At 34.3% G+C, this 21,019-nt stretch overlaps 1 protein-coding gene across 1 annotated transcript; it reads left to right on the top strand.

Annotated features, from left to right (window-relative positions):
- Positions 1 to 1,139: 1,139 nt before the first annotated feature.
- On the top strand, positions 1,140 to 4,109 carry LOC131611677 (F-box/FBD/LRR-repeat protein At4g26340-like). The gene is made up of 4 exons (XM_058883598.1): positions 1,140 to 1,981; positions 2,077 to 2,214; positions 2,317 to 2,613; positions 3,515 to 4,109. Exons 1-3 carry the CDS (start codon positions 1,247 to 1,249, stop codon positions 2,602 to 2,604), a joined length of 1,161 nt encoding a protein of 386 aa, XP_058739581.1. The 5' UTR covers positions 1,140 to 1,246; the 3' UTR covers positions 2,605 to 2,613; positions 3,515 to 4,109.
- The last annotated feature ends 16,910 nt before the right edge of the window (positions 4,110 to 21,019 follow it).

Here is a 21,019-nt window from a genome sequence, read left to right as displayed (position 1 = left end):
TTTGTTTAAAAGTTGAATTTAAGTTATGAAATTGTGAATTTATGATATGATATTTTTAAAAAATTTAAAAGCTAGTTATAATTTTTTAGAGACTGAATCATCCGGTTCGACCGGTTTTATACCTATATAATGACAGATCTATTCAATCGAGTTATTCGGTTTAATCCGGTTTGGTCGTGCGGTTCGACCAATGACCCAATGGTTCAACCGATAAACCAGTAACCCAGTACTCTCACCGATTTGATGATCGGTCCGGTTTTTAAAACACTGCTTTAACTTATTTGAGTTTATTTTAATATAACATTGCCTAAGAAAATTACAATGTCAAAACAATTTCGCAAACAAATTTGCAAAATAAATTTTCCAATTAAATTCAGGTCAAGTTCGGATAAGTCTCCTTCCACTAAAGCGCAGGAATCATCTCTTGCTCTTTGAAATTCTGCTCCCATCTAGGGATGGCAATTTGGCCCATCTCCAATGGGTACCCACAAAAAACTCCATATCGGGTAGGGTAAATACCCATAAAAATGGGTATGGGCACGGGCACGGGTAATTGCCCATTAAAATATGCGGGTATGGGTGCGGGCACGGGTACCTTACTACCCAACCCGCCCCATACCCACACTACATATTTCTATAATGTCATTTATATTATTATATAAAAATACATGATTCTAAATTTTTTTAAAAAATATATCACTATTAAATCATTATACATTTTAATAAAAGTGTTTATTTGTTTCTTAACTCAACAATAACATACATAATTTTTTTAATATTGTTAAAAAGACTTAAATTATATGATATTTTGTAATTAAACGATTTAATTTTACTATAAATGCGGGTAAATGGGTACGGGGATGGGCATTGAGGTACCCACAGGATACGGGTACAGACATGAATATTGATACCCAAGCGGGTTTGGGTTCGGGTACGGGGATTTTTTTCAACTGCGGATATGGGAACGGATACTATAGTACCCTGCCCAAACCCTGCCCATTGCCATCCCTACTCCCATCATGCCTTATATCTAAGGGCCAAAATATTTCATTGTGGATAAAAATACAAATAAAAATAAAAAAGTTGTATTTTAAAGATATCAAAGGTCTAGATTAGGGATGACAGCAGAGAGAAAAAAGGAGACGATTTGCATCCCTCCACTAAATCAATTCCCAACATTTAAGTGAGTCTACCAACAAAATTGCTCTGCACTTTTTTCTCCATCTTCCTGCAGCGGAAATTTTCAATGGCGGATGTAATAAGCAATTTACCAGACGCGATTCTCTGCCACATTCTCTCTTTTCTCCAAACCAGACAATCTGTCGCTACAAGCATTCTTTCAAAGAGGTGGAACCCTCTATGGCTCTCAGTTCCCACTCTGCGCTTCCAACAGAAACTTACAAAAGGAATCACAACTTCTAAGTTTAACGATTTTGTATACTCTGTTTTGGTTTCGCGAGATGTCAGGCTTCCCATTAAGACTTTCCATCTTGACGTTACATACATACATCTTAATCGATGCCCCATGATCACTATAACCAAATGGATCAAGTTTGCCATACAACAAAGAGTTGAGTACCTTTATCTCCATCTCAAAGCACTGTTACTTCCCAAATTGCCCATCACCATTCTCACTTGCAAAACACTTGTGGTTCTCAAGCTTTTTAGTTTCAGCGTGAAAGAGGGTTTTTCAGATTCTTCCGTTCTACTTCCTTCTCTCAAAACCCTTCATTTGGAAGATATTTGGTTATCTAAACTTGGAGACTTTACCGTGTTTCTATCTGGATGTCCAATTCTCGAGGATTTAAGAATATTCGAGGTGGAATTTAGTTCTAATGAATCTCTAACGACTCTAACTTGTAGCGAGTGGAACAACTTTTGCTTGACCAACTTGACCAGAGCTGATATTGATTGGATTCTTTGGTATTTTCTGTTGAAAACAGTTCACAACACACATTCTCTGCGCCTTAAAATCCATCAGGTTTGTTAGACATGTATTCTGTTTTCCTTTTAGCTTTCTCTGTGACAATTTTTTCTCCCGTTCCTAACAATGTTTTTTCTACATGTTTGAACTAGCGACCTTCCTGGAATGAATTGATTCCTACTTTTCATGATTTGACCCAACTTGAGCTTATTTCTTTTAGTTATAGTTGGCAGTTATTAGTAAAACTTCTCAACCACTGCCCTAAACTTCAAAAGCTTCACATTGCTCAGGTTTGTTAAGGATCATATATTATTTGTCTATTAATTTTTTGCCTCATCTAGTGTGGGATTTTAATACACACTTTATGTTTTTTTGATGTCCATTATTAATAGGCCGAAGTAGACAAGGAGGAAATATGGACTAGAAGAGTTGACAGAGATGACAAAGAAGATTGGGTAGACCCGGATGTTGTTCCGCAATGCCTTTCATTACACCTTACAACATGCAATCTATTCAACTTCTTAGGCCTTCAAGGTGAGATTCTGCTAGTAAGATATATTTTGAGGAATGCAGAAGTTTTACAAACCATGAAAATAAGGAAAGTTGGACGTGCTAGAATAACAAGACTAATATCCTCATTCCCAAGGGCCTCTGCAACATGTAAAGTTACAATTTGTTAGCCTTTCAATGTAAGTAGTAGTTACTCTATCCTTCTTGTCACTTAATTAGCTTCTACCACGCAACTGCTAGATTTGGTTGTTTCAATTTGAACTTTCATTTCATAACCTTTGTTTCAGTGCACAAGTCGATAGAAAATGATTTTGTCTCAGTGCACAAGTCCATAGAAAATGATTCTTAATTTATGTATGCAGTGCCTGCTTAGTTATATTCAGTTTTACTTGTTTGTGACTTCATATGCATGTCAATGCATTTTATGAGCAATGATATGTTAAACTATAATTTGATGTATAATCATTGGGTAGGAGGGGAACATGTGTAAATTTGTCCCTCATGTTTGCCAGGAATATACCTTCGTTATTCTTTTAAACAGAAGCATGAACAAAGACTAAATACAGTTATATTTTCAAAGGAATCCTTTTTGTCTACCTTTTCATAGTGTTTTATTGTTTTTCCCTGGCACATTAGAAAGACATAGATCTAAATGGAAAGTTGTATAGTGGATGATTGCAATTGAGAACAAGTATGTGGTTATTTGTGAAAGGTTCAGCCGTGGTCTCAATTGTTCTGAACTTATAACATTGTGTCTCTTGCCCCAACTAAGATGCTTTGGGCACTGCTTTATCGTTAACATGAGTTGGTTTTGTGAAAGATAAATGCTGTAAAAATGTAAAATATATACTTATACGGTTTGTAATAAAATGGTTTGACGCATTTTCCCCTTGCAACACCAAACCTATAACATTAATGCTTTAATTTTCTTTATCTCATATCTTGTTAAATAGGAAGATCATGCATTTTTTTTTTAGTTCCATCACTGAAATCATTATGGTTCTTGATATAAAAAAGAGCAATGATGGAAGAAATTTCTATTTAGCTTTAACTTCTCTTTTCTTTTCCTTTTGATTTCAGAAAAACAGGTTGAAAAAAAATGATGGCATGCTGTAAATTTCACATTGCAAGTTAATTTCATCTAATTTTTTGACTCATTGGAAGGAAACCATTGTAGGGATATTGATTTTGGACATGGCAGCTATATGCAATTTAGAATTAAACTCCAAATAGATCATATAACTTATTAGTATTTTGAACAAGTTTTTTCTTGTTGAAATTAAAATGATTCTACAGTTATTTTATTTATTTTTGGCTTAGCACCACCGGTATAGTCTGATTCAGAGATCAGTTCTGGCATCAAGTGGGTCCAGCCCCCTTCTGATAGCAGATATGGGGATACTGCAATTATTTTGAAATTACTGATTTATGAATTGGAGATGATATGGTATTCATTTATGCATATGAAAATTTAAATATATTGCAAATCTTCTACTTAAAACCAATGGCTTTTCTCATAGTTTGAGTGAATAAAAAATAGGACTGAGCTCGATGATGGTGATTTTCATCTTCAAATATATCAGTACCTTTCTGCATTAGTTTAACTTATACGTTTCAGAATAAGCTGACTTTTTTTTTTTGTTTTTTTTATTACAAGAAGGGCCGAAGCCCAAGAATAAGCTGACATTTATAGTGCTCATTGTGAGCAGATGTACATGTGACCCTTGATAGGAAATTAAACCATATCTTAAATGTATTTTAATTTGGGTAATGCTAACTTGTGCCCCAAGGGCACATGTTTAGAAATCTATAAATGGAATGTTTGTGTTGGATATAGAAACTTTGTGTTTGAAAATTATGTATTAATTTGATTAAAAGTTCATAGTTAATTTATTTATTTACTTTTTCAATACAAACATTCCATTTATATTTTCTTAACATGTGCCCTTGGGGCACAAGTTAGCATTACCCTTTTAATTTTCTTCTCAAGAGGTGATACAATTACAAGAGTCACAGCCCATGCTTGAAAGTTTTACTAATTAGTAATTACCACGGTTTAGCACATCCGTTAAATTTCGATCTTAGTGAATCAACATTAGTTTTAGTCTTTGAGAGTTTTGCCCTTAATATAATTACTAGCCTCTAAGATATGATCTGAAATAACATAAACAAATACTTCTGGAGTTTTAGACAGAATGCATAATAAATTTATAAAAGTTCAGCATAATACTTCTGGAGTTTTCTCTTAATAATTCGACTAATAATCATATTGAAGAGAATGGTAAAAAGCTGTTGTGTTTTATTTCTCAACCTCAAAATGGTTTATATAGTGGGAATACTATAAATTACAACTAATTCTCTCCTTAATGGAGAATAAAGGAAAGTAAAGGAGAATAAATAGAATTAGTAAAATTGGGAAATGAAATATTTCTGAACACCCCACCCCTCTCAAGTTGGTGCATAGATACCTATCATGACCAACTTGTCATCAAATGCTTAAAGGCAGGTCTTGTCAAACTTTTAGTCAAGATATCCGCAGTTTGCTGACTAGAAGTCACAAAAGGTAAACATATGATTCCAGCATCTAACTTCTCCTTAGTGAAGTGTCGATCAATCTCAGTATGCTTGGTTCTGTCATGTTGAACTGAGTTGTTAGAGTATAATTTCAATGGAAGCTTTCTTCTAGGACTCTAAGGAACTATAATTCTACACAAATACCTTGAGACATAGCTCTAAATTTGACTTTTACACTACTTCTTGCTACAACTCCTTGTTTCTTGCTCCTCCGTGTCACAAGATTACCCCAACCATAGGTATAATATCCAAAGGTTGATCTTCTATCTGTGACTGAATCTGCTCAATCACTATTGGTGAAGATAGACACATTTCTTCTTAAAAAATAAGTCTTTTCCAATTTCCTTTAAATATCTCAGTATCCTATTGACAGCCTCAAGATGTTTCTCGAAAAGATAATGCATAAGCTGACTTACTACACTAACTGAGAAAGCAATATCATGTCGAGTGTGTGACAAATAAATCAGTTTCTCAATCAATCTCTGATATCTTCCAGTGTAACAGGAACATTACCTTCTCCCCAAAGTTTAACATTAGGTTCCATAGAGTATTTGTAGGACGACATCCATGCATTCCTGTTTCTTTCAATAAGTCTAGAATATATTTCTGTTGTGAAACCATAATACCATTCTTCTAGGTCACCTTTGAGAAAGGAATTCTTAACATCTAACTGATGTAGGTGTCAATCCAATTTAGCAGCAAGAGATAACAGAATTCTGACAATGTTCAATTTTACAACACGAGCAAATGTCTCTAAGTAATATATACCATATGTCTGAGTAAAGCGTTTAGCCACCAAGCGAGCCTTGTACCTTTCAATTGACCCATATGAATTATACTTCACAATAAACACCCATTTGCATATAACGGTCTTCTTGACATCTCGTAGAGTCATAACACTCAAAGTTTGTTCTTTTCAAGAGCTCTCATCTCCTCGAGTACAACTTCCCTCCACTTTGGATTTTCTAGAGCAACCTGTACATTTTTTGGAATTGGTATTTTTCCTAAAACTTTACCTCTTTCCTCATCACAGTCTTTATTAAGGCCAACGAGAAACATGAAAACACAATCATTTTCTTGACTCTTGAGAAATAGAACACTATCTTCTGTACACCTCCAATTGTTATCATTACAGAGATCGAACTCTTGCCACAATGTCAACAACTCATTGTAATAAGCAGTTACATTTCTGTCACCTTGTTTCGCATGCCATAACCAAAATAGCACAAGCACATATATCACATATGAAATTTTCATATTTGGAAGCAACCAACTTAAGTAGTAAAGGACAAAGATTAATAATTATTCATAAATGAAAAAGTTAAATGTAAGAACACGATTTGGTTCTGCATGTGGCCTTTAGTTTTGATGATAACAATGCGTGGTATCTTTAAGAACAATTTTGTACTTTGGTGGTTTCTTGTAGTGTGTAGTATTTGCTTATAGGTTATGACTCTGATAATTTGGTGTGACGTCATAAGTTTCTGGAATCAACACACTCTGACCATAAAGAATTCTAACATGCGCTTTACAAAGACAAGTCAAGTGTTGGAACGCTCTTTGACGATGCTTCTATTAGAAAGCACATCAATTATCTTATGACTATGACTATGATAAGAGCGCTTATGAAGAATCTCAAGCTCTTACATTTTGACACAAGTTATGAAGACCAAGCTCTGAAGACAAGATTCTGGAGAACAAGTTTTAAAGATTTTGAAGACAAGGTTCTAAAGACTTTGATTCAGCAATTGATCCTTCTAAACATGTTTCATTTATTCACATTCTGAAGCCTCTAAAGATTAGAAGATAAGATCGTGTGATGGGAGACAAATAGTACATTATATAAATCATACATTCCTCCCACTATGCATGTTTTACGATGCAAGGACTATACTGTTGTACAATATTGTCTACAAGTCTTTGCTAACAGTTGTGCAAAATACAACTAATAAATTTTGCAATTCCATCTTCACTCTTCAACGGATCTTTTGATGCTTATATAATGAAGACATAGAAGATTGCAATAACTATTGAAAAGAATAACGGACGAACGGAATTTTGAATATGTTGAAACACTGTTCTTTTGTAAAGTTGTAAATTGCGACGAACTTTTGTTCATTAACTTGCTTAAACACTGTTGTGTTCATTTGTATTTCATCTATGTAATCTGCTTTTAAGAAGCATCTTGTAAACATATTCCTTGTATTTCAACTTGTAAGTTAATTGTGTTCCTTGAAAGTTCAGGGTATAGTCAGAATTTCTCAAGAAGCCATTGAAGAGTAGTCTTTGTGGTTTGTCATCAGTTTGATTATAGTGAATTAAGTCCTTATTGCTAAGGCAAAATCATCTTGACGGGTGGATTGGAGTAGCTTCGTTAACTGTGAATCAGGATAAAAATATTGTGTCATTATTTTTATTCCGTATGCCTTGTTTGTGTTGTCTTAGTTTATAAAAAACTTTAAATGAAACCCAATTCAAACCCATTTTTCTTGTGTTTCCATTAACTTCATTACAAATGAAAGATATAAAAGCAAGAAAAAAAGTGAAAAGAAATAAACAACAAGCAAACAAGGAAAAACTACCGAGTGTTATCATCTCAAAAAGCCCGAGAGGAAAAGGAATTATGAAGTCAGCAAGCATTTCCCTTCCCTAGTCATTTAATCAAGTGGTAGATTACTCTACTAGCATAATTGGTTTCAATATTGTTGGCTAGTATCCATGTCATTATCACATTAGTTTTTTTGTACTTGCCAATATTGAATTTCGTTAGGATGAGAATGCGCATAGTGAATGAGACAAATACCCCTAAACGTTGTATCAATTGGGTGTCTTGGGATACGGTTTGTAAGCATCGAGATGAAGGTGGTTTGGGTGTTAAAAATATGGAGATTATGAATGTAGCCTTGCTTAGTAAATGGAAATGACGTATTCTTTCGGATAACAAGGCGGTTTGGCGAGATCTTTTGGAAGTAAGGTATGGTAACATTAAACTCAAGGCTTTGGTTGGAGATTTATCGGTGGTGAACAAAAAAAGATTCTATATGGTGGCGAGATTTATTAACGTCGGACAATTATTCTAATATTCTTTTGGATAATTTCTCTAGTGCGGTTCGTGTTAGTGTGAGAAGTGGGGAGTCGACGCCCTTATGGTATGCGTGTTGGTTAGGAGAGCGCTCTTTAATGGAACGACGTCCTTCTCTTTTTGCTATGGCTGATAACCATATTATGAATGTAGCTGCTGCAGGTTTTTATGAAAATAGCATGTGGAATTGGTCTCTGTTACCTCTGTTTGTGGCTGGCAGTGACGCTGCCATGCTGGCTGGTGCTTCGAACAGGTCCGATGTCGTGTTTGCAGGAGACAGGGGGACTGGGACAGTGCAGAGGGAAACGCAGGGAGGCTTCAACGGCGGGCCTGCTACGGCTGAAACGGCTGCAGCGGGCGATTCTGAGCTGCGGCTTGAATGGGCGGACATTATGGAGGGGCTGCATAATCGGGATCCGCTTATTGATGCACAGGATTCTTTTTGCTGGAAATTGACTACGGATGGGTCATTTTCAGTAAAATCCTGTTATGACTTTTTCAAAGCAAAGCTATCGGGTCCGGCGGTGAATGCGGATAAGGTTCGGGCTCTCTCTCGAATTTGGAAAGTCAAGGTACCATCTAAAATCCTATTCTTTTGTTGGATACTTCTACACAACCGCCTTCCTACTAGAGATCTTTTGGTGAGTCGAGGCATTGTGCTTGATGGTAGTAATTCTTTATGTGTCCTGTGTTCGATGGAGGAAGAAACTAGTGTGCATCTTTTTTCGGAGTGTGAAGTGTCGCGTCGTGCATGGCGTCGGGTGTTTATGTGGCTTGGTGTAGGAGATCTCTTGTCTTTTGAGGACTTTATTTATTTTTTCTATAATTGTGAAAAGATTATTTGTCCTTCAAAGAAAGCTATTTTGTCGGTTGTTTGGCTTGCGTCGTCTTGGATATTGTGGATTAAACGGAATGCTATCATATTTAAAGACGAAGCCTTTAGTTTTATAGAGTGCATGTCGGAGATTGTTAGCAATTCTTGGAATTAGTTATGTGCTTTTTATAAGAAGGCGCCGTTATGTAATTTTTATGGTTGGAATGTTCAACCTCTTTTGTGTTTTGCCTTGTAATCCTTTTGTATAGGGGTGGAGCATCCCTTTTGCTCCCTTTAATTCCATTGCTTATTGAAAAAAAAAATACCAGGAGTCCATATCCTGCTGGCCGCTGTGAGGAGAAATCTATAGAGATCAAAACTGGGAAGATATCAGACAACAACAAATTCTCCCAAAGAAGGAGAAATTTCAGGCTTACATACTTCTGGCTTGATCACCACATCATCATTAATGAGATTTGAGTAAAACATCCTCCAACTTCAGGAACATATGTTCTAGTTAGTTGTGTATGAGATTCTACAAATTAACTTGAACGAAGACAATGCAAAATTCAAATTTTCGTTGAAGAATAGTGTGCAGTGATGAGATGTTTGCTAGGAAAGTGTTCACAAAATCTTTCTTCTTGCTGTTGAGACAAGAATTCATCATACACACTGGCTAGAGCGAATGAATTTATCAATTTATGGATGTATATTTCTAAAATTACATAAATATTCTCATAATAAAATGAGTTTTATGTTTATTACTTACTTTTCAATAATATATATATATATATATATATATATATATATATATATATATATATATATATATATATATATATATATATATATATATATATATATATATATATATATATATATATATATATATATATATATATATATATATATATATATATATAGTGGAGGGATATTTTTACTCCAAGAGTAAGTTATCAAGACTTACTCCTCATCGTACCATTGATTCTTCTCAATCTAATGGTTAAAATTAATGAGTATTATTTTTCTCTCTCCATATTTAATTACTTATTAATTTTAACCATTAGATTGAAAATAATCTATGGTCATGATGAGGAGTAAGTCTTGATAACTTACTCTTGGAGTAAGAATATCCCTCCTCATATATATATATATATATATATATATATATATATATATATATATATATATATATATATATATATATATATATATATATATATATATATATATATATATATTGTTAGTTCCATTGTTTTTGTATTGGCGTGGTTTTGCTAAAACATGATTCTTAACTGATGTTGTACCATCCTATTTTGTTGTCATAACAGGTTCTGCAGTTATGTGTTTGGACAGAGTTTTTGCCAAATGTTGTGACATTCTACACTAGAATATCCTGACAGTTCAGACTATTTTATAAATCTTGAAAGAATTGATTGAAAAATATGAGAATCTGGAATATTCAAATAATCATTACAGGCGCATGGAATTAAGGGATGTTTAGGACAAATGTAAATTAGTCTCTATTTTTAGAAAAAGAATCTTAGAGATTTATTTTGGAAAACTATAATTTGATTTGATTAGTTCCTAATTTGTGAAGAGATCTCGCAGTTATTTTCATAAAAGAGAAGATTAGATTCGGATTAAAGTCCAAGCCTATTCTCCAAGTATCTATAAAAAGGAACTTGGGAAACCTAGTTTGCCAAGCTTTCTAGTAAGGAAAATCGTGAGTGCATAAGGGTTGTTGTTTTGAAAGTCTCTCAAGCTCTTCGTGTTTTCTGTTTCTTTGTGTCGCTCATGTATCTTTTGATAGATTGAGGTGGACGTGTGTTCTCACTCTTGAAGATTTTAAGCAAAAAAGTTGAGTGTTGTTCTTTATCTTTCTGAGGTGTAACATCTGTGTTGATATTATGTGTTGTTAGAACATTTGTCATGACATCTGTTGTAAGTGCTAGAATTTCAAATATAAATATTAATTTATAGGGTTAAATAAGTTTTTGGTCCTTATAAATATCTCAATTTTGGTTTTTAGTCCCTATAAAAAAAATGTTGACTTTTAGTCCCTATAAAATCACTTTTGCACTCACTTTTAGTCCCTCTACAGGGACTAAAAGTGAGTGCAAAAGTAATTTTATAAGGACTAAAAGTCGGCTTTTTTTTAATAGGGAATAAAAGTAGTTTTTGGTAATTTTATAGGGATTAAAAACATATTTAACCCTAATTTATATATATATTATATAAATATATATATATTTATAACTATTATATTTCAAAAAATTAATACTAAATTTATAAGTGTGTATAATTTAGTATAAACAAAGACTTTAGATAAAAAGGAACACTCGTAGAAAGGAATGGCACACCTGCCATTCTCGCCACAAATCATTTTATCTTCCTCAGGGGTTAGTACACCCTAGTCTAAAGAAAGACCCACGTCAAGGAACACTCTCTCAAGACTATCTTCATAAGAAAATTTAGATTCAGTTGTCGAAATAACAGGATCATCCCAACACTTTAATGTACACCTATATGGTCTAGCTAGGAAAGAGCGATCATTAGATGGTTCAAAACTTATATCTTGAAACTAATGAAGGGAGACCAAGACTCAGGATTAAAAAGGTGCACTCATATCAAAGAATGACACATCCACCATACTTACTACAATTCGTTTTAACCTTCCTCAAGGGTCAAAACACCCCAATCTAACGGAGGACCCATGTTATGGAACTCTCTCAACACTAACTTCACAAGAAAATTTAGAGGAAGTTGTCGAAATAATAGGATAAACTTAAGAAGCATAAACATATTCTTTCAATTTTTTTCTCATGATAGGAAAAACTTCTTTCAAATGCCAAAAAAATGGTATGTGTGGTAATACAGATGACGAAAAAAATAAAGGTGTTGCATCCCAAAATTTGCCCCCTCGTCTGTGCTATAAGTTATGGTGGACGTTTATTTCGTCACTAAAAAAAACCAAGAGAAAATTATAGAGTTTCCATTGTTTCGAGATCATTAAGTCAAAGGGCTTGTGGGTTGAATTGTAGAAGAATGAGTCATGGTACAAGGTTATGAGCTTAAAGAGAGCATTGTGTTCAAGGCACCATTATACTTTCAATTTATTGGTGGCTTATCGTACAAGTTTGGTTTGAATTAAGGAATTGAGATTGAATTAGGGTCCCAATGATTTTGGGATGAATTTAATTTGATGTTCTAATTGATTCTATTATTCAAATTTCATTCAAGACATTTGACTCATCGAGAATTTAATTCAAGATAAGATCCATGAGTGTTGTTCAAAGTTCATCCAAAATTATTGTCATCTCAAGTTCAAATATCCTTTTTCATCAAGGTGTGTCTAGGGTTATCAATCGAAGAAAATTTTGTCAAAACAAGACGTGAGCCATGGCATGAGAAAGGAAATTGTTTTGGTTCTCATCCTTATCATTTGTTATATGTCATGCCGGATTGGTTTGGGTTAGAAAATTTAATTGTATCAGAAGTGTGAAGTGGTCATTCAAGTATCATCATCATCTAATTCAAATACAGTCCATTCAAATTTCTTTCCGGATTCATCACAAAATTCCTTCAAGACTCATTGTAACATGTGTATGCAAGATTCATTAAAAAAATAGGAAAAGTATGAAAGTTAAAAAAAAAAAAAATACTTGAAAGGGAAAGTTCATTTAAATACATTTAAATTGTCACAATTACAATTTAGGCATCAGTAGCCCATGTTGCAAAACGTAAGGGACTCTCCTCAATCATTAAAAAAAAAGGTTAAATACGTTTTTAGTCCTTATAAATACGTATTCTGCATTTTTAGTCTTTATAAAATTTTTCTTTAATGAATGGTCCTTCTAAAATTTTTATGCATGCAATTTCAGTCTCTGCTATTTTCCAAAATTTTAAAAACTGTTTACTTACCCTTTAATTTTTAAATTTTTGAATAAATTTTTTTATATATGTTTAGAATACTGTAAAATATTTATTTAATAAGTTTTAGAATTTTTATGAATTTTTCAAATTTCAAAAACTAATGAAAAAAGTAATGAAAATCTCAACTTAGAAATTAATTTTTGAGTTTCTTTTTTTTTTTCAGGAACTTTTTAAAATATTATGAACAAATTTGCAAAATAATAATTCTAAAATACACAAGACTAAAACTAGGTGCATAATAATTTTATAAGAATGCAGGGTCGCATATTTAAAGTACTAAAAATGTATTTAACCCTAAAAAAAAAATAGGCACTTCACGCATCCAACAAAATTCCAGCCCTGCACAAAATCCTCTTCATGCCCAAGCTTGAATCCACCAAAAAATCTTGACCAATTCTTCAATTTCACCACCAATTCACCAACGATTCGCCATCTATTCACCAAACTTCAACTTCATCTTCTTGTCAAAAATCTCTATTTCTCATCACCAATGAAAATTCAGAAAAAATCTTCACTCCACCATCACTTCGCTTCTTCAATTCATCTTTCCAAATCCTGCAATCATAGATAATCTTCAACAACTATTTCACCAACATCATCTTCATTGAATCAAACTGAATCGTTTTCACATCACTTCTGCACGTTTCAATCTTCGCGATCCGAAGCCGCACCATTGCCGTAACTGCGTCTCCATCTTTGACTCCAAAGATCTTCGGAATCGTTCGCGAGGCTACATGCAACATCATTATCAATCAGCCAGAATGACTCGTCCTCATCGTCGATCTTCAAACGATAACAACCACATCATACAGAGTTCGCGCATTGGAGAATACGAAAAGAAGAAGAAAAGTATCTGATCTGAAATGCTGAGACCAAAGCACGCACATTATTACCTGAAGATCGAAAGCTCCTTTGGTTTTGTTGTCGTCACTGTTGAAGACGCATCGGACTTGTCTCTGGAGATCGGAGAGATGGAGAACGAAACAAGCGAAGGAGTATCGAGAGAGAATAAACCCAATAAGCCAATAAGCTATTGATCAATCTTAATGGACTAAACATAACCTAACGTAAGCGATAGTTTTCTCACATTTCAATCATCCGTAATAAATATAAGTAAAACAATAGCTACTTGATTACTAGTACTTATAAGTACTACAAATCTTATTGACAAACCTTATTAACTATAGCTAATTAGCCCATAGTAACAAATTTTATCTCCATGTTAACTCACTTGTGACAAGTTATCCCGAATTGTCCATCGTCATTCTTGTTGGAGGCAACTCGAGGGGGTCAACGAGGGAGCATTTTAACTTTGAACACACATTTGTGAGACACACCACATCTCCACTTAAAACTTTAAGGTGATAGGTGTGTGGGTTCTCTCTTATAAAATGTTCATTCTTTCTTTTTTTTAACGAATGTGGGGCTTCTTCCTCACACTTGATTCTCAACAGTTCTTGTTGGATCACGATTTTAACAACTTTGCCACAAAAGAAATTACCGGGTCGAGTCGCGGATCGGTACGCTTTCTTTAAGACGTTTCGCGGTACTGCCAAAATTATGCAAAGCAGCTCTTAATAACCACGACGCCTCCAGGATAAAACAGCCCAGTTCTATACTATACGATTACTACTTGCACGGTAGATAATCGGTCTAGAAATACACCCTCAAATGGTACTAGGACCATTCAAATATGGTATGAATACCATCTTAGTATCTGGTATAAAGACCAGTCGTAGTAATTTCTCAAACCAAGAGAAATTTCAATAATTCTCTAAAGAGAATCCAAGAAAAAATTATACTTATAATTTCTCAACTCAAACGAGGAGAAATTAACATTATTCTCTAAAGAGAATTCAAGAAGGTACTCGGAAAATTCAACGAGTAGAAAGAAAGAGGGAGAAGTTGGCGCTTCGACAATTCGAAAGACGCAGAGTTATGAGAGTGAGGAAGGAAAAACTCAAATTAAGTTTTTGGTGTGTTTTGGAATGAAACAAGTGACTTCATTATATAATGAAGTAAACTAGCTAAGATTTCTAATCTAAGCAATGTGGGACTAAGAAGTTTTTTCAACTAATATACAATGTGGGACTTCACTTAATGAACTTTTTCAATTCATCTCCCTATATTGGAATATATGCATAATGTTCCAACAATCCCCCACTTGAATTTAAAACAGTGTTTCAGAAATAACGTCAAACGTTTCTAAGATTGTGCATAAGCAGAGGTGTCTACGACTTGAACCTTTGCGTAGCAAGTAGGATTCCGATTCAACAAGAGTGACACAATTGTCTTGAACTCTATCTCAGACATCAAACTCGCACACAACCTTTTCTTAAGGTGTATTCTAATAGCCCGTGCTTTAATGGCCCTGCACGTGTATCCCGGTTTAGTGAAGGCTCTAGGAATTCTGCCTCGAAATTCCATAGGAACCGGCCTCAGTTCCACAATCACATAGGTGAGTCTATCAAGAGTACTCATGTAGCCTAGGTACTCCCTCATACAAAGTATAGATCTCATTAAGAGTTTCTATTATCTCATCCTCTTATTACTTCAGGATTCATGCTACTTTTATTTACTCTAGCATGATCACCTCATATTACTCACAACTTGTTATTACCCATTGAACCTATTTCTTGGGATCTCCAGTCATTTAGGTCGGGTTACCATCATGAGCAACTCATTTCTGTATAGGCATTAGTCCCATCTTTTTTTAGATGTATTATGGACTTTCTCTCTAGCTAATCCTTTCGTCAAAGGATCTGCTAAGTTTTCATCAGTGCGTACATGATCCATTCTTACAACTCCTTTAGAGATACAATCTCTAAAGGCATTGTGCTTTCTTCTTATTTGACGTCTTTTACCATTATAATAACGGTTCTCAATTTTTGCAATAGCCGCGGTACTATCGCAATGGATCAACACAACTGACATAGGTTTTTCCCATAAGGGAATCTCAGCTAGCAAGCATCTTAACAAAATTGCTTCTTCACTAGCATTTGCTAATGCGATCATTTCAGACTCCATCGTGGACTGAGCCAGGATAGTCTGCTTATTTGATTTCCAAGATACAGCTCCTCCAACTATGTTGAATACATAGCCACTAGTAGCTTCGGAATCACCTGACAAGGTATTCCAATCTGCATCACTGTATCCTTCAAGTACAACAGGAAATTTCTGATAATGTAGACCGAGATATACGGTCCTTTTAAGGTACCTCATGACTTGCTCAATAGCTTGTCAGTGCTTGTTACTCGGTCTACTCGTAAATATGCATAACAATCTTACGACATATACAATGTCGGGTCCAATACAATCAGTGGCCTATCTAAGGCTGCCAATGATGCTCGCATATTCAGTTTGTCTCACACTTTCACCAGTGTTCTTAAACAGTTTAACACTTGGATTATAAGGTGTGCATGCAGGTTTACAATCAAAGTATTTATATTTCTTTAAGATCTTCTACACATAGTGTGATTGATCCTAAGAAATTTCTTGCACGGGTCTCGTGATCTTTATACCAAGAATCTCGTGATCTTTCATATCAAAGTTGTTACTCAACAATGATTTCACATCATTAATGGTCTGAATGTTTGATCCAAATATGAGTAAATAGTCTACATATAGACATATGATAGTGTAAATGCGATTCTCAAGTTTGTAATAAACGCATTTGTCACTTTCATTCACTTTATACCCATTCGATATCATTAAGTTATCAAACTTTTCATGCCATTGTTTAGGAGATTGCTTTAATCCATACAAAGATTTGTCTAACTTACAAACCTTGTTTTTCTTGTTCATGGGTCACAAACCCTTCTGGTTGTTCCATATAGATTTCTTCTTCTAAGTCACCATTTAAAAAAGCAGTTTTAACATCCATTTGGTGTACTATTAAATTATAAATAGCAGCAATTGAAATAAGTACCCTAATGGATGTTATTCTAGTGACAGGAGAGAAGGTATCGAAGAAATCTACATTTTCTCGTTGTCTAAAATCCATGGCTACAACAAGCCTTGTATTTATCAATAGTTCCATCATGTTTTAGTTTCTTTTTCAAAACCCATTTACAACCGATTGGTTTGCAACCAGGAACCAAGTCTACTAAGTGCCAGGTCTTGTTAGATTCCAGAGAATCTATCTCATCATTAATAGCTTCTTGCCATGAGTCTACATCCAGAGAAGACAAAGCTTCTTGAAGATTTATTGGATCTTCTTCTACATTATAAGCCGCATAGTCAGGCCCATAATCTTTAGAAACTCTTACTCTTTTACTTCGTCGAAGTTCTATTTCTACATTTTTGTTGCTTTCTATGCTTCTTATCACAAGAATGTGACTCGATTGAGTGCCCCCACTATTTCTCAATTTGAAGGGAAATTCATATTCATAGAAATCAACATCATTTGATTCTATGATCGCTTTTGCATTTAGGTCATAAAACCTATATGCCTTACTGTTTGTTACATATCTAATGAATACATATTCATATGCTCTATTAGCGAGTTTAACTCGTTTCGGATCCGGATTTCTGACATAAGCCAGACATCCCCAAGTTCTCAAATAAGACAAGATTGGTTGTCTTTTCTTTAATATATCATAAGGAGATATATTACTCTTTGACTTGGGAACTCTATTCAGGACATAACAAACAGTCAATAAAATTTCCCCCCACTAGTGAGGTGCAGCACCAGAATTCATCATAATTGCAACAAAAAATTCAATAAGAGTTCTATTCTTTGTTTCTGCTTTACCATTTATTTCAGGGGAATATGGAGCAGTCGTTTCATGTACAATTCAATGTTGTTTATAAAAATTATTAAATAAACTAGAATCATACATATTACCTATCACTACAAGTTCTTACTAAATCATTTTCAAATTCTTTACAAAGTTTTTAAACTTATCAATTTCATTCACAAAAAATATCATTCTTTATGATGATGGCGTACAAATCTACCCCAATAAATTGACTAAATATTTCCTTATTTATAAGAAGAAGAAAAAACATAAACATGATTCTTTATAATATCATAAGTATACATGACATTCTTCAAGATTAAAGTCTTTTCATAGGTGGACCATGTTCCACTTCTCCAATATCGACAACATTAGTGGTGTGGGCATCTCCCAACAACACTTTCTTATCTTTAGTATTCGTGTATGTTTTAAACATAACACGATCATAACAAATACGACGAGAGACGCCTGTGTTTATCCACCAACCATCAAATCTATCAACCATGTTGATTTCAATGATCATATGAATAAATTTTCCATTAGCCAGGTTAACTCGTGCATTACGGGCCACACCAAGTTCAAGCATTACATGCTACATCTCTTAGCCATATGACTTAGTTTTCCACAGTTGAAACAAAAGAAAAACCACGTCATTTCTTTGAGGTGGTGGTTGTTGTCTAGTTGGAGCAATTGGGGCCATAGAAGGGTTCCCATTCTTAATTCGGTTCACAATATTGCAGTTCTAATTCTATAATGATTTGCCATATGGCTTTAGAACCATACCGAATTTATTTTTGTTGTTTAAAGCAACCAAGAATTTTCTATTTAATCATGTCTCTGATATTCTTCTTTAATGAGAATAATCAGTCTCTAAATAAAAAATTATTTTATTTTCTAACAAGGCATAATTCATAAAAACTTTCAAACTAGGGGCAGTTTGTCAATAATAAAAGAAATTCTAATTGCTTATAAATACATACCTTATGAGCAATCTTTTGAAGTTCGTGACTTTGAGTTTCTATGGACCTTTCAACTACCATCTGATACTTCACGTAGTTGCTAAAATCATTCTTCTGTTCTCCAGCTTCTTCAATGTCATACTTGTTTTTCAGAGCCTCTTAAACATATTTTGAAGTATCACAGTTACTGTAATAGTCATACAGATCATTTGTGATTCTATTCAGAATGTTATAATCATTCTTTCTATAAGGTGATTTCATTCCTAAGCTGTAACTTGTTCGCTTTAATCTGTGCAGCAGATTCAGCTTCAACACTATTATGTGTTCCTTTTGATCCTCAAATTTCTTACCGTTAGTATGTTCGGTTGATCCAAAGGGAGCAACAAAATGTCCTCGGTTAAAATGTTAGCTATTTTTTTTCAACATTAAGAAGAAAATCATCATTTGTTGCCAACATTTGAAGTGACATCTCTCAAACATGACGGTTTGTCAAAGAAAGTATCCGCAGAAGTACCAATAATTTCTTCAGTAGCCATGGCAATTCGAAACGTCTTAAAATTGTTGGATCACGATTTTAACAACTTTGCCACCAAAGAAATTACCGGGTCGAGTCGCGGATCGGTACGCTTTCTTTAAGACGTTTCGCGGTACTGCCAAAATTATGCAAAGCAGCTCTTAATAACCACGACGCCTCCAGGATAAAACAGCCCAGTTCTATACTATACGATTACTACTTGCACGGTAGATAATCGGTCTAGAAATACACCCTCAAATGGTACTAGGACCATTCAAATATGGTATGAATACCATCTTAGTATCTGGTATAAAGACCAGTCGTAGTAATTTCTCAAACCAAGAGAAATTTCAATAATTCTCTAAAGAGAATCCAAGAAAAAATTATACTTATAATTTCTCAACTCAAACGAGGAGAAATTAACATTATTCTCTAAAGAGAATTCAAGAAGGTACTCGGAAAATTCAACGAGTAGAAAGAAAGAGGGAGAAGTTGGCGCTTCGACAATTCGAAAGACGCAGAGTTATGAGAGTGAGGAAGGAAAAACTCAAATTAAGTTTTTGGTGTGTTTTGGAATGAAACAAGTGACTTCATTATATAATGAAGTAAACTAGCTAAGATTTCTAATCTAAGCAATGTGGGACTAAGAAGTTTTTTCAACTAATATACAATGTGGGACTTCACTTAATGAACTTTTTCAATTCATCTCCCTATATTGGAATATATGCATAATGTTCCAACAGTTCTCACTTGCAAAACCCTAGTGGTTCTCAAGTTTTCTCGTTTCAGGATGAAAGAGGGTTATTCGATTGTACTTCCGTCTCTCAAAACCCTTTGTTTGTAAAATATTTCGTTTCCAAAACTTCGAAATTTTATGTTGTTTCTATCTGGTTATCCAATTCTTGAGGATATACATTTACTCACTCAGGTGACATTTGGTTCCGACGAATCTCTCACTTGTACCGAATGGAACAGCTTTTGCTCAAGTAACTTGACCACAACTTATATTCATTGCACTTATTCTTATTTTCCATTAAAAGCATTTAACAATGTGCATTCTCTGCGCTTTCAAATTGATCAGGTTTGTTTACTAACTCACTAAAATGTTATTCATATGTATTTTGTTTTCCATTGTTTTTGTGTGTGATGATCTAACCTGATTTCTTCATATATGAACTAGGTGCATTACTGGAATGATTTGATTCCTAATTTTTATAATTTGACTCAATTGGAGCTTATTTCTCTTAGTTATAGTTGTCAATCCTTAGTTGAAGTTCTCTGATTTAACTTTTCATAGAACTCTATTGTGTTGCTCGATATGTTTTATTTTATTTTATATGCATTATTAACGGGCCAAAACTTGGACAAAATATGGAATAGAAAAAAAGGATAGAGAAAATTGGGACCATCCGGTTTTTGTTCCGCAATAATAGAGTAATAGTCTAAGTAGTGCTGATGTAAGCAACTAAACTGAAAAGTTTAGTGTGCATAGCTATCACTATATATACACTGATTTAAATGTATTGATGAATCAATGAATATAATATTAATTTCTGTTACAACAAACTTTCTCTCTCTTCTTTCTTTATTCTCTCTCTACGTTTCTAATATGGTATCTAGAGCTTTTTATCCAATTGTCATGGCTTCCGATAGTGATAGTTCGAACGACACCGTGAAAAGCACGGTGGTTCGCGACGGTGCTCAACCGCAGTTCGCGTTGAAGAACGCTTTCAAAACGTTCACGCAGCAGGTGACGCTGAAACTTGACGAAAACAATTTTCGCTCGTGGAAACAACAATTTGAAGGCATAATTCGCACTCATCGCCTTCATCGTCTCCTCGTAAACCCTATTATTTCGCCGCGTTACCTCTCCGATGAAGATCGCACCGCCGATAAGGAGAATCCGGAGTTTCTCACCTGGGAGCAACAAGATTCGTTGTTGTTCACGTGGCTTCTCACCACACTCT

Source organism: Vicia villosa, linkage group LG6, assembly GCF_029867415.1.
Source record: "Vicia villosa cultivar HV-30 ecotype Madison, WI linkage group LG6, Vvil1.0, whole genome shotgun sequence".
Taxonomy (NCBI): Eukaryota; Viridiplantae; Streptophyta; class Magnoliopsida; order Fabales; family Fabaceae; genus Vicia; species Vicia villosa.
Note: the sequence above shows the minus strand (reverse complement) of the source record. Positions and strands in the feature narration are given on the sequence as shown.